Here is a 22,559-nt window from a genome sequence, read left to right on the forward strand (position 1 = left end):
CTACCAGTCAGAGTTAGCTTCTTAAAGGGCCAACACACAAAGTTTCATGTGCAGCCACTCACCTTGGACTCCAGCAGAGGGAGAGAAGAATGGACTGGAGCTATGTGAACAGAAGCCAAGGATGGGGGGGTCTAGGGTTAGACACCAGAAGGCAGATACCATGATTTTCTGGGCTGAGTCATTCCTTCATGCTACAGAGGACCTCTTTCTCCAGTGGACCTTTGTTATCTAGGTGGTTTTTGACTGGGAGTAAGGCAGTTGCCCCACCCTATTGGAAAACTCCTTACCCCATCTGTGGAGTTTCTGAGACCCATTGTGAAACTAAGAATAACAATCAGCCAGCAGAAGGAAGCAATTACCCCACACTGTTGGAAAACCTCTCACTCCAACCAGTGGCCAATAGCCTGAGGCTAATCAAAACTGAATACAATCAGACTGCAGGCAGAGGAGGATCTCTGGAGGCTTTGAGTCTTTGCCTGATCTCCTTCTGGGCCCAGGGCTAGGAAAAGCAGACCATAGTGTACATCTTGGTCCCAAAGGCAGCCAGGCCCAGCAGAGGGAGCCACAGATGTGGATTGCCCAGTAGATAAGTGGATAAAACAGCTGTGATACTTCACACCATGGAATACTATGCAGTAAAAAAAAAAAAAAAAAAAAAAAAAAAAAAAATCAGGACCTCTTACCCTTTTGAGACAGCATGGAGAGACCTGGCAAGTATTATGCTAAACAAAACAAGCCAGTCAGAAAAAGACAAGTATCACATGATCTCACTTGTATGTGGAATCTAATGAACAAAATAAACTGTTGAACAAAATAGATCCAGAAACACAGAAGCATGGATCAGACTGTAGAATCTCAGTGGAAAGGCGGAAGTGGGTGGGTAGGTAGAAACCAACCAAAGAACTTGTGTGAATGCATAACCCATGAACACAGATATTAGGATGGTGAAGGCTAAGGCAGGGGACTGGGGAGCAGGCTTATAAGGGGTCAATGGGAGAAAAAAGGGGCCATATGTAATATTTTCAGCAATAAAGATTTTAAAAAACATGAACATTAAAATAATAAAAGGAAACCTGCATAAGCAATGATTTCTGATATTTGACTTACATAATTTTTTTGGGGGGAATAAATTTTGAGGAAATACTTAAATATATTTTATTGATTTTGTACAGAGAGGAAGGGAGAGAGAGTTAGAACATCGATGAGAGAGAGTCATCGATCAGCTGCCTCTTGCACACCCCCTACTGGGGATATGCCCGCAACCAAGGTACATGCCCTTGACCAGAATCGAACCCGGGACCTTTCAGTCCCCAAGCCGACGCTCTATCCATTGAGCCAAACTGGTTTCGGCTTGAGGAAATATTTAACTTGGGCTATTAAAATTAGTGTACATTTCCTGAACATGGGAGCTAAAGATAATGAGAAAAGTATAGTAACCTGTAACTGAAAGAAGTTAATCTAGAGCAGCAATTTTCAACCAGTGTGCCACAAGAATATTTAAAACATGCAATACCTGACTATTTAGTCAGGGGCACTGACCTTTTTAACTTAAGATTGTTAAATTAAAAAAAAAAAGAACAGCCAACACAAGAATAGTATTCAGCGTGAATGAATCAAAATTATGCCTGCCCTGGCAAGGTAGCTCAGTTGGTTAGAGCATCGTCCTGATAAGCCCAAGTTTCAGGTTTGATCCCCAGTCAGGGCACATACAAATATCAATCAATGAATACATAAATGGGTAGAACAAAAAATCGATGTCTCTTTTTCTCTCTAAGAAACAATCAATCAATCAATCAATCAATGCATCAGTAAAAGAGGAAAAACACTATACAGTTGACACTTTAGCAACACATGTTTGAACCGTATGGGTATACTGGTATGTGGGTTTTCCCCCAATACATACATACACTACTGTAAGTGTATTTCTCTTCCTCATGATTTTCTTTATATATTTTTTAATTGATTTTTTTTTTTTTTACAGAGAGGAAGGGAGAGGGATAGAGAGTTAGAAACATGGATAAGAAACATTGACCAGCTGCCTCCTGCACACTCCCTACTAGGGATGTACCTGCAACATTGACCAGAATTGAACTTGGGACCCTTCAGTCCGCAGACTGATGCTCTATCTACTGAGCCAAACCAGTTTTGGCAGCCTCATTATTTTCTTAATATTATTTTCTTTTCTCTAGATTACTTTATTGTAAAAATATATACATACATATAAAATACAAAATACGTGTTAATAGACAGCTTACGGTCAATAGTAGGTTAAGTTTTGGGTGAGTCAAAATATTCATATTCAGATTTTTGACTGACCATGAGGGCAGGGGATTGTGGCTTCTAACTCCCGAATTGTTCAAGGGTCAACTGTAATTCAATTGCACAGTCAACTTAGACATTTTGGCTGGTTTCCTTGCAGTCTATTTTCCCTCTAAGAGCAATTTAGACTAAAGACAAAATTTTAAAGTTTTTAAGCTCCATAAAAAATAATAACCTATAGTTTTTCACTATACTCTATTCAAATGAAGCATGGTACAGGTGAAATAGCATGAGCTACTAAATCATCAAACACAAGCTAAAATTAAGATTTTGTCACCAGTCAATTGATTTTAAAAATCTCATTTAGCTTCAGTATTTCCCTTATAAAGTCTGGATAATGCCAGCTGCCTCATGTTTTTACTGCCAGGATTAAAATGTACAAAAGCAGAATACATTGAGCTTAATGAAAATATTAGCTGCTTTCTATTATTACTCATAACTTTTCAGGTAGAAGCTAATTTCTAAAAATGAAAGGTGGAAAGTAGCAAAATTAAGATTAAAAAAAGAGATGAAACAAAGGTTACTTATATATAAGGCTAGAAAATCTGCACAAAAACATATATAAAGAGGAACAAATAGGACCTTGACTCACCCAGGTCTCGATATGCTAAATCTTGTACCAAAAAATAAGGAGCTTACCCTGATTTTGATGAATAGGATCTGGGCACACCCGAAACTCCTTTTGACCTTAAACTCCCCTTTGGAAGCCAATAATAAATAAATAAATAAATAAACAAACAAGCAAACAAAATAAAAACCAAGGGAATTAAAAAAACAGATGAACAATATTAACTGTTGAATATAATAGAATCAGAGGTATGGAAGGGGAATGGGCTGATGATTCTCAGGGAAAAGAGGAGTGGGGGGTGCGGGAAGAGACTGAACATAAACTGTGCACCTATGGATGAGGACAATGGGGGGTGGGGAAAGGGCAGAGGGTAGGGTAGGAGGGGGGAAAAAATGAGGAACTTTTGTAATATGAACAATAAAGGTTTATTAAAAAAATAAATAAAGAGACATTGTGTCAAAAAAAACCCCAAAAACATAAATAAACAGAGGCAGCCAAATCTAGTTTGGCTCAGTGGATAGAGCTTTGGTCTGCGGACTGAAAGGTCCCAGGTTCGATTCTGAGCATGTTCAATTAAGGGCATGTTCATTGGTTGCGGGCACATCCCTGCTGGGAGGTGTGCAGGAGACAGCTGGTCAATGTTTCTCTCTCATTGATGTTTCTAGCTCTCTATCCCTCTCCCTTCCTCTCTGTAAAAAAATCAATAAAATATATTTTAAAAATAAATAAAAAAGAAAAAGAAAGAAACTGAGGCAAAAGAGACTTCAGCATTTCTGAAATATCACAAGCACTTTATGGTATATTACTTCTGATAATAAACAAGCTTAATAATTTAAAAATTCTAAAAATATTATGGATGTATGTAAGTTCTATAGTTTCTGCAAGCTAACTTAGTAATAGATTTCAACAGAAATAGAAGGAAAACTTCTTTTAAATTATAGATTACTAGAGGTCCAGCCAGCTGATAGAGCCAGGATGGCCCGGGGAGGAGACGTGGGAGGTTGGCAGGGCTGCCCTGCCCCTGATTGGGGTGAGGGGGTAATGGGGGCAGGGCCAGCTGCGGGGGATGGGCCACGGGCCCCCTGGTGGAACTCCAGGTAGCAGGGACAATTTGCATATAAGCCTTTTATTATAAAACGATTCTTTTCGTTGCTTTATAATAATTACATATGCTTATATTTAAGCTTGGGAACAAGTTTTACCTACAACCTAGTGAAAGGTGTCTCTAGACTTAAACAAATTGCTTTAATGTCCTGGTATGCTTTACTAAATTCTAAGTTTTATGGCAATAGATATGATTTGGATAGCAGTGGGGTAAGACTACCTTGGATTAGAAGGTAAAAGACCTGGTTTATATCTGTAGCTCTGACATCTGATTGGAATGTGACCTTGGACAAATTATAAACTTTCTGAGTCTCAGTTTTTTTCATCACTAAAATAGGGATTATGTCTGTCTTGCTGTCATAAGGATCCAGTGTCAATGTAACACAAGACTCAAATACTGGCTGTTTTTAGACAGGAGAGCTAGGTAGCTAGGAGCAGGACTTCTACTGTATTCCCTTTTATATCCTAGAAGGTTTGTAAACGTGCAAGTATTATTTACCCCCAAAATAAATTTACAAGGCTGGTGAGCCCGGGCGGTCTGACTCCATGGTTGAGTGTCGACCTACGACTGATCAGGGCCCATATCCAAGTTGTGGGCTCGATTCCCAGTGGGGAGCATACAGGAGGCAGCCCATGGATCAATGATTCTCTCTCATCATTGATGTTTCTCTCTCTCTGAAATCAATAAAAAAATGTTAAAAATAAATAAAAAAGACTGGTGAGTTTTAGCATACATTCAGATATATAAAAATCTTCAGATTTCTAAACTCCCTTCAATGTCTTTTTCCCCTCCCCTTAAATGTATTTCTATTGATTTCAGAGAGGAAGGGAGAGGGAGAGAGATAGAAACAGCAATGATAAGAGAGAACCACCGACTGGCTGCCTCCTGCAAACCCCCTAAGGGGTATTGAGCCCACAATCCAGGCATGTGCCCCTGACTGGAATCAAACCTGGGACCCTTCGGTCTACAGGCCCACACCCTATCCAGAGCCAAACCAGCCAGGGCCCTTCAATGTTATTTTTCCAATTATTATTATACTCTCTTTCACAGGATCAATGACTTTTATATAAAGTACATATTTTGTTGAAAAGGTATATTTAAAATCCCTTCCATAAGGCAATACTAATATTCCTCTTGGATAAACTGACTCTAACACTGTAATATTGTTATTTATGTAGGTAATACCACCATTAGTCGAATGGTAATATATTCATGTTTTCTTTTCCTATTGCCCTTGAGACCAAAAATTTTTGTGAGCCTAAGGGTACTATGAATGGTCACAACAGAACAAATCTAAATAACTTCACTGCAATAGAATCTGACCTTGGCATCATTTTCAATGAGTTCATTCAGCTACTCACTTCTGTGAGACATGCACTATTAAAGATAAACACATTTATTTGGAAAATTTTGATAGCTACATCAGTGACAGACAACTACATTGATTTCTTTTTTAAAAGCCATGTGACCTTAAATAACCAAAAATCTTGCTAACATTTCATTATTGTACTATAATCTTGTACATATTTGAATGTCTGCTTTCCTCAGGAAGACCATGAACCCACTGAAGACATTAAAATTTGCAGGCATTTGACTGAAACAGAAATGTAAAAACACACTAGTATAAACAAGATTACATCCTTTAATATTTGAAAAATTTTAGAGGATAATGACTTTAACTTCATTTTATTTTTTTTAAAATTTTTTAATTGATTTTTTTTACAGAGAGGAAGGGAGAGGAATAGAGAGTTAGAAATATCGATAAGAGAGAAGCATCGACCAGCTTCCTCCTGCACACCCCCTTCCTGGGATGTGCCCGCAACCAATGTACATGCCCTTGACCGGAATCGAACTCGGGACCTTCAGTCCCCAGACCGAAGAAACCGGTTTTGGCCCAACTCCATTTTAAATGAAACCATCAAATGCCCACTCAATACACATTAATAATAATTAGTTTTATACATCCATGAATGTCTCCTATATACTTTAGCAGTTTGGTGGAGAGAGGTATCATTTACATTTTGGGGATGAGAAACCTGACAATGGAGAAGTAAGGAGCGTATTCAGGGTTTAATCAAAATTAAAGCCTAGGGCTGTTTGACTGTAAAGCATAAGCTCTTTTCATACATGTGAAATTTGTAAGGGAAAATTTTTTTTTATCTTATGAATCAAAATTCTTGATTGCTAAGCAAAGCGAAATGACGGAATGTAGACAGCATTCATATTTTTAAAGTCAAATGGTATTATAGACATCATAGGGCATTTCATAGCTATAATTCTCTTTCCAATTTCCAAATTCTTCTTATGCTGAGCTCTGAATTGTACTACACTGAAATCTCATCATGATTTATTCAGTACTGAGATGAACAATGTCGGAGTTCAGCTTGACCCTTACTTTGATAATGATAATTACTTTGATTAAAAAAAAACACACAACTTTATGTCAGTCTATCTAAAAAACTCAGATGAATTGTCTCAGGTACCTTTCACTTGGGAATTCAACAATAGGTTGGTTCATTTCCCACAAATCCCAAGTTCTTTTTCAGCCAATCACTCTTCCTCTTCATTCACACACCAAACCTCAGTACCTAGCAAGCCTATTTGGGGCCTCAGTACTCAAAACAGCCCTTCACACAATGGCACCACAGTCAGAACAATACCACGGTGTCTTAACTCTGTATGCAGAAGGAACGAGATGGAAGACAATAGGGAGATCTCTACAACAGAAAAACAGTCTCCCTTAAGCCATCAAGAATGTAGACCTGAGGCTGTGTTGGGGAACACACACACACACACACACACACACACACACACACACTTTGTGAAGGTTTTCCTCAGAGACCGGTCTACTAATATGGAGAATTGTGAAGACACAAGCAAAACATAAACTTAACGACCAAGACCTTAGCAAAGAGGAAAAGGACCGCAGTACTCAACAATATACTTTAGTTCTAGCTCTTCCTTTAGATCCAAACGCGCACCTCAGTGAACTTTAAGTGGGGTCTGAACAGGGACATCCAACTTTCTTCTTCAGGGACATACGGGGAGTCAGTCCCCAAGATTACGCCTTAATGTACTTGCCAATACCTTCAGGGACCGAAAACTGAGATTAAAATTTCCCTCCTTCCTATCTCTATAAAAATGACAAGGTGAGGCGAGGGTGCGAAGGATGCCAAGACGAAAGGCTTGCGAAAGGTCTCTCCTTCCTCTTTTCTAGAGAAGATGCCTCAAAGGTGCCATTGCTCCAGCCGGGCGCCCAGGGCTGGACCCGGTCAGGGTCGCGCATGTGGTAGCACGTGGAGAAGAGCCTGAAAGGTAGGAGCGGACGGACCCCAATCCCAGAGGCCAGGCAGCAACCACCCTGCCCCCACTCACCGCTCCGAGCGCAGTTTCATTGGCGCTGTCCGAGGAATAGCCGCCATCACCATCGCCATCAGTCTGGGTGCTCGCTGAGGTGGAGAAGGGAGGCCCAGCCGCTCCTGCACCTCATGCAGGTCTCCCGAGGCGGCTGCCTTTCCTGCGGGCTCCCACCTCTCGGCGCCCGGTTCCCGTCTCTTACGTCGCGGTCGCCGCCTCCGTCGGCTCCCCAGCGGCCACCCCCACTTCCGCGTTGGGCTCCCACCCGGTCTTCCTTCCTCACGCCCCCGGCGGCCGGCTTTTTCCTAGCAGTGACGTCACCAGCCCGCGACCTCCAGTCGGGCTGAGCGCCCGGCGAGGGCGGGCCGGCGCAGGCGCAGTGCGGCGCGCGCGCCTGAGCGCGGGAAGCGTCCGGGCGCCGGTGGTTGCCTCTGGTTTCTCCAGTCCCTGAGGCTCAGGCGCCTTGGTGAGTCCTTCCTCTCGCTAGTCGCGCCAGAGAGGAGAGTGTCCTCTTCCAGGATTACTGTCTGGCAGACCCTCCATTTTATTTTATTTTTTCTGTTGGTGCCACTCGGGTTGGGGGAAAGGGGCTGCCGAGAGCACGCCCGTGGGGAGGCTAACCAACTCCCTTCTTCCCCAGCTCCCCGCTTTTTCTCCTTTAAAATAACACTAGATTTTATGAAACATTTCTAGGGAAGGGAAGGACAAGATGCCTGCCACACAGAAGCCGATGAGATACGGGCATACGGAGGGACACACGGATGTCTGTTTTGACGATTCTGGGAGGTAAAGTACTTTGGGAAGCAAAAAATCCGTTTCAGGTGTAAATGTTAGAACGTTTATCCTTAGGTGTCCTATAAGCAGTCAGCCTAACACGACTCGTATAAATAGAGAGAAATAAGGTTGAAATATAGAATGGCACTCATATTTTCCTTAGATTTATTATTCTATATGGACTGTCTTGATAGTTTAAGAAAAAGTCAATGAGTGTAAAATCTTGCTTCTAGGGGAGTTGGAAAGAAGTGAGCTTTCCTCTGTATTTTAGCTTTGTTCAATTCCTCACAGCATCTCACATCACTGGTTATTTTGTCAGATTGGTAGGTGCCCAGTTGTCACATTCAGTGGCCCTTTCTATCTTTTTTGTATTCTATCCTCCCTTGGCTTTGGTGATGCTATTTCCTTTTTTTGTTGTTTTAAACTTTCTGATGACACTCCCCCCCCCCCCCCCTAATTTATTTCCTCTGCTCAGTCCCTACGGTGATATTTTCCCAGGGTTATTCTGGTCCCACCCCCACCTTCTTGTTTTAAATCTTCACACCCTTGGTTTTCATTGATTTTTAAAGAGAGAGGAAGGGAGGTAGGGACTGAGGGCGGGAAGAAGAGAGTGACGGGGAAAGGGGGTGGGGTGGGACTCGAACCCACAGCCTAGGTATGTGCTCTGATCGGAAATCTAACCTGCAACCTTTTGGTGTAAGGAGGACCCCTCAACGAACTGAGCCACCTGTCCAGGGCTACTGTCCCTTTTATCTTTCTAAATCCCATTCCTATGCAGCACTGTCTAATTCTGTGGCTTCCTCGGTCACGTCTATGTTGATTTTTTTTTCATTGAAAAAATGTTTATATGGCTATTCCACTGAGAGCTAGAGATACAATAATGTTAACAAAGTACAATTGTTTCTTTTTTAAATTTTTTAAAATATATTTTATTGATTTTTTCACAGAGAGGAAGGGAAAGGAATAGAGAGCTAGAAACATCGATGAGAGAGATACATCAACCAGCTGCATCCTGCACACAGCCCCTGCAACCAATGTACATGCCCTTGACCGGAATCGAACCCGGGATCTTTTAGTCCACAGACAGAAGCTCTACCACTGAGCCAAACCGGTTTCAGCAATCGTTTCCTTCATTGACTTTAAGGTCTTTTCAGATTGACACTGAGCACAAATTAATCACATAAAATAAATGTACATTGAAGAATTACACTTAGAAGTATTAAAATTTAATACTTCTAAATGTAATTCTTCAATGTACATTTATCATTTAATAATTAAATGATATGTGCAATGATAAACCTAAATGAAGGGGAATTGATCTAGTTTGAAGAGGCAGGGAAGGCTTCTCTGAGGAAGTATTTCTTTTTGTTTATTTAAATTGATATTTGAGAGAGAGATAGGGAGAAACGTTGATTTGTTGTTACACTTATGATTTCCTTGCTTGATAATTACTAGTATATGTGCCCTGACTGGGGATTGAAACTGCAACCTTGGTCTATTTGGGTGATGCTCTAACATGAGGAAGTGTTTTTTTTAAAAAATATATATTTTATTGATTTTTTACAGAGAGGAAGAGAGAGGGATAGAGAGCTAGAAACATTGATGAGAGAAACATCGATCAGCTGCCTCTTGCACACCCCCCACTGGGGATGTGCCCACAACCAAGGTACATTCCCTTGACCGGAATCGAACCTGGGTCCTTTCAGTCCACAGGCCGACGCTCTATCCACTGAGCCAAACCGGTTTCAGCAAGGAAGTGTTTGTTAAGATGAGATCTGAAGACAGCAGTAATTAAGAAGTATAAAGAGATAGGTGGTGGCAGGGGGGTGGTGGTGTTGACCAAGGAAGGGGGAACACCATGTGTAAAAGCCCGGTGGGAATAGGGACTGTGGCGTGCTCAAAGAACTGAAGGAAAGCTAGTGATGCTAAAAGTGGATAGTGTTGCAGAGATTGACATGAGATGAATGTGTGAAGGTAGGCATCCTATCCAACGCCTTTTTTGGGCTTTATTAAGGAATCCTGACTTCCTATGGTAGGAAGGTACTAAAGATTTGAAGCAGAGAGGAGATATGATCAGACTCTTGTTTTGTTGTTGTTGTTAATCCTCATCAGTGGATGGGGATATATAGACGTATATACCCTGTTTCCCCGAAAATAAGACAGTGTCATATTAATTTTTGCTCCCAAAGATGTGCTAGGTCTTATTTTCGGGGGATGTCTTATTTTTCCATGAGGAAGAATACGGTACACATTTATTGTTAAATGAAAATAAAGGAAATTTATTACCTGTATACAGTACGGTAGTACGGTAGTTGTCAACACAAACCAGACAAACTGAATCCTACAGTATCAAGAATTTACTCATTTATTCAATGACAATCATGTCATCATCTTCTGGAACATCATCATCACAATCCAATTCCTGAATTTCCTGGTGAATTTCTTGTGACTCCATTTCTTTCAGAATCAGTGGACCAAATCTCTCATGTTTAGCAATAGTACTGTCTTTAAATGAGAAACGTCACTGGTTGCTAGAAGCCAATCGGGGCGGCCCTAGCGACCAGTTTACGATAAATTAATTTTCATTCTGAGACAGAGCCTAGGGGGGGGCCTTATTTTCGGGGGGATGCCTTATATTTCATTCAGAAGGAAACCTGTAAGTAGGTCTTATTTTCGGGGAAACACGGTACATATATGTTATGTTTTATTGATGTTTTTACAGAGAGGAAGGGAGAGGGATAGAGTTAGAAACATTGATGAGAGAGAAACACTGATCAGCTGCCTCCTGCACACCCCCTACTGGGAATGTGCCCCAACCAAGGTACATGCCCTTGACCGGAATCGAAGACATCCTACACTGGACCCTTCAGTCCACAGGCCGATGCTCTATCCACTGAGCCAAACCGATTAGGGCAAAGGATATTTTTTCCATTGATTTTTAGAGAGAGAGGAGCAGTGGGGGAAGGACAGAGAGAAACATCAGTGTTAGAGGAACACATAGATTGGTTGCCTCCCTCATGAGTCCTGACCAGGGCCAGGGATCAAGCCTGCAACCAAGGTACAGGCCTTTGACCAGAATTGAATCTGGAACCCTTCAGTCTGTGGGTTGACGCTTTATCCACTGAGCCAAACCGGGTAGGGCCAGACTCTTGTTTTTCAGAGGATGCATGGAAGAAAATGAGTAGGAGTGGATGCAGAGAGACTATTGGAAAGTATCTGTCTTAGTCTGGTTCATGTAATGGAAGCTCATGTCTATGGGTATGTAGAAAACAGGATACATTTAGGAACTCTTTAAAAAGGGAAAGCAGCCCCAGTTGGTTTGGTTCTGTGGATAGAGAGCGTTGGCCTGGGGACTGAAGAGTCCCGGGTTCAATTTCGGTCAAGGGCACATGTCTGGGTTGTGGACTCAATCTCCAGTAAGGAGCCTGCAGCTGATTGATGATTCTCTCTCATCATTGTTGTTTCTATCTCTCCCTCTCCCTTCCTCTCTGAAATCAATAAAAATATTTTTTTTAAAAGGGTGAAATCAACAGGATGGATTGGATATTAAGGATAAAGAAAAGGGAGGTGTCTAGAATAACATCTGTGATTCTAGATGGGGAAGTAATGGCGCTATTCAGATGTTTAAAAAGCTTGGAGAGGAGCATAGTTCAGAGGTAGAATGGGGGTGGAGATTAAGTTTGCTTTTGAACATGATTTAGTGTAGGATGTCTTTGAGATATTCAAGGAGAGCAGTAGACAGCTGAATAAATGTGTCTAAATCTCAGAGAAGAAATGTGAACTAGAGATAGAAATCTACATCGTTAGCTGATGCCTTCTGGAATTCAGGATTGAGGTCTTGACTGCAAATCTAAATGCGGGAGTTGTCAATATAGAGATTGTATTTAATGGTATGAACTTGGATGACATCACCTAGGGAAGGGATTAATGTAATTAAGAAAAAAGATTCAAGAGCTAAGCCCTGGAACAATTAAAAATATTTAGAGATCCAGAAGGGCTGGCAAGGAAAATAGAAAACCAAGATATAAGAATGATGTCTAGAAGCCAATTAAAGTATTTGTGGAGGAAATAAAGTATGTTAAATATTGCTGGTGGGTCAAATTCAGGACTATGAATTCACCATTAGCTTTAGTGACATGGAGGACATGGATGATCTTGAGCTTTTTTATGGAATGGTAAGAATGAAAACCTTGCCCTGGCCAGCTAGCTCAGTTGATTAGAGTGTCATCCTGATACTTCAAGGTTGTGGGTTTGATCTCCAGTTAGGGCACATACAAGAAGCAATTAGTGAATGCATAAATAAGTGAAACAACAAAATTGGTGTCTCTTTCTCTCTCCCTCTCTCCTTACCTCCATTCTTCTTTCTCTCTCTTAAATCAATAAAATAAAATAAAAAGAAAATCTTGTTGCAGTATAATCAAGAGAATGGAAAGGGAGGATTTGCATTTAGTGAGTGTGACATTCAAAGAATGAGGGTAATTGGGTAGGAAGGTGGGGTCAGGAAAGATTTTTGTTCTGTTAAAAGGTGAGAAAGATTACAGCATACATATGAGTGGAGATGATCCAAGAGAGAGGGGTAACTTAATTTCATAGCAGAAAGGGGAAGAATTGCTGGAGTGATGTTCTGATTAGGTGTGGGGCATTATATCAGGTACTAGAGGGAGATATTGGCCAAATGTAGGTCAAATCTATATGTGGAGGGAAGGGGCTTCTATAAGGGATGGGGAGAACATGTGGACAATTTCTATAGATTGCTTCTGTTTTCTCAGTGAATAGGACGTGAAGTCATCAGTTGAAGGTGGAGGTTTAAAACAAGAGAAATAGATATGAGAGACATAGAAGAGATGGAAAATTGAATGAACCAGGGAATATAGTTGGATTGCTGTGCAGCACTAAAGGCCTACTTCAGGTTAATGATCATAAATTTAAATCGAGACATATACTCGGTTGTTTATTTCAGCCTTATTTAGCTTTGCAAGTGCAAATTTATTTTAATAGGCAGAGAATTGGATATAACCAAAGTTGGGATTTTAGCCTGGTTAGTATGACAAAGTCAAAAAGGGCCAAGGGGTTTCAGGGTGATGCAGAGTGATTTTAGTAACAGACTATGGAATCTAAGCCAGTTTAGGAGGGATGTAGAACTCGAAAGGAAAGACAGTGAAAAGGTAGTTTCATTAGATTGTAGATCCTAATTAGAATTTTAAAAATTGTTGGAGTTGGGATATTAAAGGTGCCAGGTGAAAAGATAAGTTATGAGGATGATTGTAGTTGAGATTGTGGAGCATTTGCTATATCGATAAAGACAAAATCTAGTCCATCACTATGGGAGTCAGATGGGGCAGAGGGCAAGATTGAGTATCAGAAAGTTTCACCTATATGGATGTTGAAAACACTAAGAATAATGAAAGGAATAGTATTAGAAAATAACAATGAGCCTTGTGCTACAAATTCTTAGGAAACTAGGGGGATTTCTCTTTAAGAATCTATAGGTGGTCTGATGGCAGTTTCACACTTCAAAAAAAATTATTTTTAAAGAGAGAGTGTGGCAGAATGCAAGTGGAAATGCATGAAATGCATGGAAAGCCTACCTCTAGGCCCCAGAGGAATGTAGAAGAGAAATCAGCCACCACTTAAGAGGCTTAAGAGGAAGCAGTGTCCTTAGAGGAATGTTCAGAAAAAGAGCTAATGACATAGAAATTTTGCTGGTGCCTGATCATGAATCTCATGAGGCCCAATGGAAAAGTTAGGGAGGGCTGGTCTGATAGGGAACAACATTGCTCTGTGAGGATAGAGAATCCAGATGGTGAGAAATGCCTTTGAAATCATTGCCTTTTTGTAGTTAAACATGTGCTAAGGAAGATAAAGGCATTAATAGAATTTGTCCTGGTTCTCAGAAACTTACAGGGGATTTCTTAATTTATCGTATAAACTAGAACAGTGTTTTTCAACCTTTTTTGGGCAAAGGCACACTTGTTTCATGAAAAAAATCACGAGGCACACCACCATTAGAAAATGTTAAAAAATTTAACTCTGTGCCTACATTGACTATATATAAAGTAATTCTCTTGAATAGGAATCAAATAAACACAAAGAAAGTATTTTATAATTACTTTATTATGAAATATTAAGTAAACTAAATAGTGAAAAATTATAAAATTCTTGTCTTGTCTGCAGGAACAGCGGTTGAAAAACGCTGAACTAGAAGACCTTTGAGAATGAGGATAAGGATTTCAAGAGAATTGCAATTACAATAGTAGTATTTTGAATTATTTATTGATTAGCAAATTACTCTGTTTTGGTTTATGACGTTTCTATTCAAAAACTATTTCAAAACAAAATTTCCTAAAAAACATTTGTGACATTTAACACTAAAAAAGTCTTTTTACATTGATAATCTAACATTAAACATATAATCTAGCCCAGCCAGCATGGCTCAGTGGTTGAGAATCGATCGACCTATGAAGCAGGAAGTCATGATTTGATTCCCGGTCAGGGTATATACCCAGTTTGTAGGTTGATCCCCAGTGTGGGGCATGCAAGAGGCAGCTGCTCAATGATTCTCTCTCATCATTGATGTTTCTCTCTCTTTCTTTCTCTCTATCCTCTCTGAAATCAATAAAGATATATATTTTTTAAATTATCTAAAAATTTGACAAGTATGGCTTCTGTTTTGATTGGTATATTATCACAGCTTAATTGGGCATAATTATGAATTATAATTCAAGTTCCAAGTACATTTGTGTTTTATAGATTAGTAAGAACATTGTTTTTACAGTATTGTGCTCTGTGAGAATTTATATTGTTATTATAAAAAGTAAGAATTTTATCTGTAGCATTAAACTTTTCAAATGAAGTTTGATAGAATTCCTTATAATGTTAGATGTTTCACTTTCAACGTAATGAACTTACAGAAGCTGTATTTTGTTTTCGTAAACTGAATGGAAAACTAAACCATTATTGGAATTAATCTGACTCACTTTCTATTTCAAAACTCTGATGACATTGATGTAAAACCAGTATCATTTAACTGTTTGAAAACTCTTTTACTAATGGAAACAATACATTAACAGCTATCATTTCACTTTTCATACTTGCACTAGAAAACTTAGAATGAAAAATGAATAAAATTGGTTTAGAACGTGGTGTGTGTGTGTGTGTGTGTGTGTGTGTGTGTGTGTGTGTGTGTTTTAAATCCTCACTGGCAAATATTTTTTCACTGATTTTCAGACAGAGTGGAAGGGAGGCTGGGGAGAGAAATATAAAAGTGAAAGAGAGACATGGGTTAGTTGCCTTCCGCACTTGTTCCTATTAGGGCTAGGGATTGGACCTGCAACTGGGTATGTGCCCTTGACCAGGAATAGAACCTGTGACCCTTCAGTCCACTGGCCAACACTAACCAAACCAGCTGGGGCTGGTCATTTGTTTTAATACTGCATTGTCCAGTACTGTAGTTACTAGCTACTTGTAGCTATTTAGATTTAAATTAATTAAAAGTAACTAAATTAAAAATTCAGTTCCTAAGTTCCACTTCAATTGCTCAGTAGCCAGATGTAGACCATTTCCATCATCAGAAAGTTCTGAACAGCAGAGTCATGATTGACAAGACCGTCCATCATGATCAAACTCACTGGCAGCTACAGGCAGTCTGTGGACTTATGAAATAGATGCTGATGCTTCTTTAGGAGTTGTTTATCTTCTGACTTTCCTGTGGTTGGTGTTGTCACTATAGGCTCCATGGTAAATGTCAATTAAGATTTTGTTCAGCCGAAACCGGTTTGGCTCAATGGATAGAGCATCGGCTTGGGGACTGAAAGGTCCCGGGTTCGATTCCGGTCAAGGGCATGTACCTTGGTTGCGGGCATATCCCCAGTAGGGGGTGTGCAAGAGGTGGCTGATCGATGACTCTCTCTCATCGATGTTTCTAACTCTCTATCACTCTCCCTTCCTCTCTGTAGAAAATCAATAAAATATATTAAAAAAAAAGAAAAAGATTTTGTTCAAGTTACCCTTTTATTGTCAAATGCTTGAGGAGCAGACAAATTTAATATTTAATTTTTTATTAAACATGTACTTGAAGTATTTTTCTTCAGTTCATTGGTACTGAGAGTTTTTTTGTTTTTGCAAAATTTAAAAAGTATAGCCAATAATAAAATTAGTATTTTTATTTCTACAGTAAACGACAAAAATACTGTAGGAAGAATGTTCAAACTACTCTAAAAGATCTTCAAAAGACTACTTAACTGTTTCTTGCACATATTTCTTGTTAATTCCATAGTACTTTACTATTGTTTCCCACTGGCCCCACCCCCTAGCAACTTTGTATATATCCTGTGGCTGGTAGACCAAATATTTGTTAGGGACAGCAATATGAAATATTTTTCCCATCACCACTGGATACTGAAAAAAATCACTTTCCCTAAGGACTAATATTTGGCCTTACTTTGGTTTTTATCAGTTAATACTTCTTGTCCTTGAAAGGAGGTGTTAACTTGCATCAAGAAAGGAAAGGGGGAGATGAGTTATCTTCAGTTGTCTTTCAGATTTACCTATGTGTTAAAGTGAGAACTCTATTCATTGTATTTGTTACATTACTAAACAGGATCATGACAAAAGCTGGAAATGCAAAGAAGAGAGCTGTCAAATTCACCCCAACCAATTTTGATGCAACTAATACTGATCAAGGATAAACACTAAATGAGCTGGATGCATAAAATGGGGATATCCTGGGGAAACTGATACTTATGGTCCTCTTATTTATTTCCTTAAGAATGGAGTCCAAGCTCCTCACTATGGCATTAAGGTTATCCTAAATAGAATGATCCCAATCTACATTTTCTGTCTATTAATATTTCCTGGACTGTCTAGGGAAATTCCCACAAGCTTTACTAACTTCCTATTTCATGTGTTTTATCTATTTGAAACTGCTCTTTTTACCAATGTCAGCGTATCCTACTTGTCCTTTGACTTCCCAGAGTTAAATACCACCCTTCTGATTTTCCAAGTGGAAATTAATCTTTTTCTTCTGAATATTCACAGTTCTTTTATGGCTCCTCTTTGCCATTTTTCATGTTATTTTTATATTTCATTGGCTTTTGTTTGTGTAGATAGGACATATACTGGATGAATAAAAGCACTTGCAAGACAATATGTAAAACTAAAGGCCCGGTGCATGAAATTCATGCACTTGGAGGGGGTTGTCCTCAGTCTTGCAGTCTGGGAGCCCTTGGGAATCTGACTACCACAGAGGTGGGAGAAGCTCCCGCCACCACCGTTGCACTCACCAGCCATGAGCCCAGCTTCTGGTGCACTGAACACCAGGAGGCAGCTCCTGCATTGAGCATCTGCCCCCTCGTGGTCACTACGCATCATAGTGACCAGTGGTTCTGCTCTTCGGTCAATTTGCATATTAGCCTTTTATTTTATAGGATAAGATTTGAGAGCTGTAGGTAGTCATTTGCATAATCAGGTTGGGATAATTTAACTCTTTCATCCATTTATTCATTCCACAAACATTCATCAAAGTTCCTATATAATAGACTGCTTTGTGCTAAAGACGCAATGGTTAGGACGGGAGACTTGGTCTCTGCTGTTATAGAGATTATACCATCTTTCTTACATTATTACAAATAAAGACTTATGCTAAGGAGGAACTAAAGAGAACATTAAACTCACCTTTTTCTTTACAGAATAGGAGATTAATGGTCTTTGTTATTGAGGCTTATGAATGTAAAATGAGAAAACCTACCGTGTTTCCCCAAAAATAAAACATCCTCCGAAAATAAGACCTATTTACAGGTTTCCTTCTGAGTGAAATATAAGGTATCCACCGAAAATAAGGCCCCCCTAGGCTAAACATGAGAGATTTGGTCCACTGATTCTGAAAGAAATGGAGTCATAAGAAATTCACCAGGAAATTTAGGAATTGGATTGTTATGATGATATTCCAGAAGATGATGACATGATTGTCATTGAATAAATGAGTAAATTTTTGATACTGTAGGATTCACAGTTTGTCTGGTTTGTGTTGACAACGACCGTACTAGCATACCGTATACAGGTAATAAATTTCCTTTATTTTCATTTAACAATAAATGTGTACTGTATTCTTCTTCATGGAAAAATAAGACATCCCCTGAAAATAAGACCTAGCACATCTTTGGGAGCAAAAATTAATATAAGACACTGTCTTATTTTCGGGGAAACAGGGTATTATCTAATATCTTGATTTTATTTAAAAAAAAAAAAAATTCCCACCTAAGTAGCATTCTAAAAAAATCGGCCTGAAAACAGGGTGACTTTTTTTTTTTTTTTTTTAATCTAATAAATAAAATTTATTGTAGAAAACAGCACAGTTTACAAAAATGAATGTCTTTGAATGAATTCCACACATTTCAAATGCTAATTTACAATATGTTAAAATCAAAAGGTTCCTTTAAATTAGTATTACTGGTCAAAAATATATTTTTGTGAATTTAGTACATGTAAACACAGTAGATATTAAAATATAATTATTTTTTTATTTTTTTTAAATAAATTTTTATTGTTCATATTATTACAAGTGTTCCTTTCCCCCCACTTCCCACCCCACCCTCTGCCCAATCCCCACTCCCCATTGTCCTCATCCATAGGTGCACAGTTTGTGTTCAGTCTCTTCCCACATTCCCCTCTCCCCTTTTCCCCAAGAATCATTAGTTCACTCCCCTTCCATACCTCTGATTCTATTATATTCAACAGTTAATATTGTTCATCAGATTTTTTTTTAATTTCCTTGGTTTTTAGATTCACTTGTTGATAGTTACGTATTTGTTGTTCATAATTTTTATCTTTATTTACTTTCTCTTCTGAAAGAACCCCCTTCAGCAATTCATATAATTCTGGTTTGGTGGTGATGAACTCCTTTAGCTTTTTTTTATTAGTGAAGCTCTTTATCTGACCTTCGATTCTGAGTGATAGCTTTGCTGGGTAGAGTATTTTTGGCTGTAGGTTCTTGCTGTTCATCACCTTGAATATTTCTTGCCATTCCCGTCTGGCCTGCATGGTTTCTGTTGAGAAATCAGCTGACAATCGTATAGGTGCTCCTTTATAGGTAACCACCTGCTTAGCTCTTGCTGCTTTTAATATTCTCTCTTTGTCCTTTGCTCTTGGAATCTTAATTATGATTTGTCTTGGTGTGGTCCTCTTTGGATTCCTCTTATTTGGAGTTCTGTGTGCTTCCTGGACTTGTAAATCCAATTCTTTCCCTAGGTGGGGGAAGTTTTCTGTCACTATTTCTTTCAGTATGTTTTCGATATCTTGCTCTCTCTCATCTTCTGGGACCCCCATGATTCTGATGTTGGATCGTTTGAAGTTGTCCCAGAGGTTTCTTACATTATCTTCAATTTTCTGGATTCTCTTGCCTTCTAGCTTCTGCAGAGGAGTGTCTTCTGGCTCTTTATGTTCCAAATCTTTGACTTGATTCTTGCAATCTTCTATTCTGTTTTTAGGACTCTGTATAATATTTTTTATTTCAGACAATGTATTCTTTATTTCTTGTTGATCCCTTTTCATAACCTCATAGGTCTCATTTATTTTATCGGCCTTTTCTAGGAAACTCTTGAAAAACCTTATAAGTGTGGTTTTGAACTCTATATCCAGTCGCTTTTTGTCCTCCCTTTCTTTCATTTGTGATCTATTTGGTTTAGGCATTTTCGCAGGCAGCTTTTCTGATGGGGCGGAGTTTCAGGGTGGAGCCTACAGCCTTGGCTTCAGTCAGCCCCGCCCTATGCGACTCCTGAGACTCAAGGTCCTTCAGTACTTGTTGCAAGCACCTCTGAGAGAAAGGTGCCCTCGATTTTCGCCTGCTACCAAACAGTGTAGGCTCTCCCGCAATGGGCCCGAAACTGGGGTTCAGTTCAGTTGGAAGTGGAGTTGGGGGTGGCGTTCAGAGCAGTCTGGAGCCCCTGTCTCCTTCCCGCCAGGGCAGTAGGCCGTCCCTTCTCTGCGCGCAGTGTGCGTGCCTCTGGGACCTCCTTTCGCAGCTTCCCCGGGTTCTGCCTTACAGCCCAGCTCCCTCTGGATGAGCCTGGGTCCCCGGGGTCTGGCCTAGAACGGGAGTTCAGAGCAGTTGGGGTCCCAGCACAGTCGGAGTGCTTATCTCCTTCCTGCTAGGGAACACCAGCCAGGCACTCGGCCTCCCTCCTCTCCGGCTCCGTCCTCTCCTGGCGCACCACGTGTCTCCGTACCTTGGGCTTTTACAGCTCCTCCGCGCTTCCTTCTGGTTTTCTCCTTGCTTCTCGTTGTAGAATTTCCAGTCAGTCGACTTTCCTGTAGTTCTGGGTAATGTCCATTTTATATTTTAGTTGTATTTTATTGAAATTGTTGCTTGCGGCTGCGGCTAGGTGCCTACCCGAGCAGCCATCTTGGATTCTCCTCTGGGTGACTTTTTTTAATGAGTGTGTTTCCTTCACAGTTGTATTGTGACTTGTGGAAGTGATGGTGATGTGAGGATTTGGGAAGACTTGGATGATGATGATCCTAAGTCCATTAATGTTGGAGAAAAGGCATATTCATGTGCTTTGAAGGTATTAAAAACAATTGCAGCAACTATTTTTAATTACTTGGATTAGTTATAATGTAGGCATTATATTCAACTTATAATTCAACCAGTAATTCAACTTGATAAATGTATAATTATAGTTCAAATTTGGAATATCTGTACTGTTATTCAAACAGATATATGCATTCTCCCAAATTTTGCTTTTTGGTAACATCTCATTGTTATCATCAAGTTCAATTTCCACTGGAGTGGAAGCAGGTGCTGTAGGTAGGCTAAGGGTCCTAAATGTGCAAATGTGGCTGAGATTTATTGCTATATGATAGAGTATATTTGTTAACAAACTTGAGTAGTTTGTTTCTCTTAGTGGTTATTATTTAATGGAAATTAATAAATTGACCAGATAATTAATAAAAACTTCTATTGGGTTGGTAAGCTATGATTTAGTATGTTGAGACTTAATCTCTCTTTTTGAAAAGTACCGTAATCAAACTATAGTACTAAGGCAGATCCTTAACCTTTTATGACTCTTAGTTAAAAACTCTGCAAAACAGTGGTATCTGTTGATCATATAGGAGCCTGAAATTTTCTGTGTACTTAGTTGTTTTCTTTTTTGTTAATCCTCACTTGAGGATATTTTTAGAGAGTGTGAAAGGGAAGGGGAGAGACACAGAGAGAAAAACATCAATGTGAGAGAGACACATTGATTAGTTGCCTCCCGAACATGCCCAGTAGGGATTGAGCCTGCAACTGAGGTATGTTCCCTTGACCGGAATCGAACCCATGACCCTTTGGTTCATAGGCTGACACTCTAACCATTGGGCATACCGACCAGGGCTAAAATTTGTGGGGTTTTTTTGCTTTCAGAGAGGGCGAGGGAAGCGGGGAGAGAGATAGAAAGAGAAATACTGGTTGGCTGCCTCCTGTGCTAGCTGCCTGGGTATGTGCCCTGACCAGGAATTGAACTGGTGACCTTTCAGTACACAGGATGATGCTCAATCAACTGAGCCACATCAGCTAGGACTATTCACTGTTTTTGCAAAGGTGCTGTGGATTCTGCATTTAGATTTTATCCTATTCCAGAAAGACATGTAATGTAAATATTTTAGTGTGAAAACTATAGTGTAACCTTTGTGTCTATATCTTCTAATATGCTCATCCCTCACTCAGACTAGTTGTGTTTTTTTAAATGACACTCAGAAATCCATAAAAATACTAATTAAATATGTTTCTTAACCAGAAAAATCAGGGGCTAAATTTTTGGCTGGTGAAGTTTTCTAAAAGGAGCAAATAAGTTTGTCTTGCTAATATACATTTCAGGAAAATTGTACATTGATAATTTTTTTGACATGTGCTATATTTATAAGGTTTTTTTTGTTTTTGTTTTTAAGATTTTTAACTATGGAGAGATTCCCAATCAATTTGGATTTGTCTTGTCAATATTTCTTTTATTTTTCTTTTAGAGTGGAAAATTGGTCACTGCAGTATCTAACAATACTATTCAAGTCCATACATTTCCTGAAGGAGTTCCAGATGGTATATTGACTCGCTTCACCACAAATGCAAATCATGTGGTCTTTAATAGTGGTGGTACAAAAATCGCCGCTGGATCTGGGTAAGGCTCTTTGATATCAGAAAAGGAAATAATTCTGTTAGAACAGAATGGCCTCATTCATTGCTTTCAGATGAACATTTTCATGACTCTTTGTTTGTTCACTTAATTTATATATTAAAGTCTTTAACTAGTAAAGGTTTTTGAAGGGAAAACTTGTGCTTGTGAATTGTGATATGTATATTGCTTTGCAGACAGTCTATTTAGAAAAAGATTGGTAAAGGATGATAATATGATACAAAATTTTAAAAATTATTTCAGGTAGAATTGGGCCTGTACAGTCAGGATTTTT

At 39.4% G+C, this 22,559-nt stretch overlaps 2 protein-coding genes across 3 annotated transcripts in view; one reads left to right on the plus strand and one right to left on the minus strand.

Annotated features, from left to right (window-relative positions):
* SOCS4 (suppressor of cytokine signaling 4) overlaps positions 1-7,650 on the minus strand; it is a 30,326-nt gene extending 22,676 nt beyond the window's left edge. The window contains exon 1 of the mRNA XM_084877533.1: positions 7,368-7,650. The gene's annotated coding sequence lies outside the window, so the exon portion shown is untranslated. The remainder of the gene's footprint in view (positions 1-7,367) is intronic.
* Positions 7,651-7,700: 50 nt separating this feature from the next.
* Positions 7,701-22,559, plus strand: part of WDHD1 (WD repeat and HMG-box DNA binding protein 1) — a 58,883-nt gene continuing 44,024 nt past the window's right edge. For both annotated transcript variants that reach the window (XM_084877443.1, XM_084877444.1), the window contains exons 1-4: positions 7,701-7,815; positions 8,043-8,135; positions 20,572-20,683; positions 22,119-22,270. In XM_084877443.1, coding sequence (XP_084733569.1) covers positions 8,059-8,135; positions 20,572-20,683; positions 22,119-22,270 — 341 coding nt within the window. In that variant the 5' untranslated portion in view covers positions 7,701-7,815; positions 8,043-8,058. The remainder of the gene's footprint in view (positions 7,816-8,042; positions 8,136-20,571; positions 20,684-22,118; positions 22,271-22,559) is intronic.

This window comes from Pipistrellus hanaki (genome assembly GCF_964339955.1).
Source record: "Pipistrellus hanaki genome assembly, chromosome: 1".
NCBI classification, from domain to species: domain Eukaryota; kingdom Metazoa; phylum Chordata; class Mammalia; order Chiroptera; family Vespertilionidae; genus Pipistrellus; species Pipistrellus hanaki.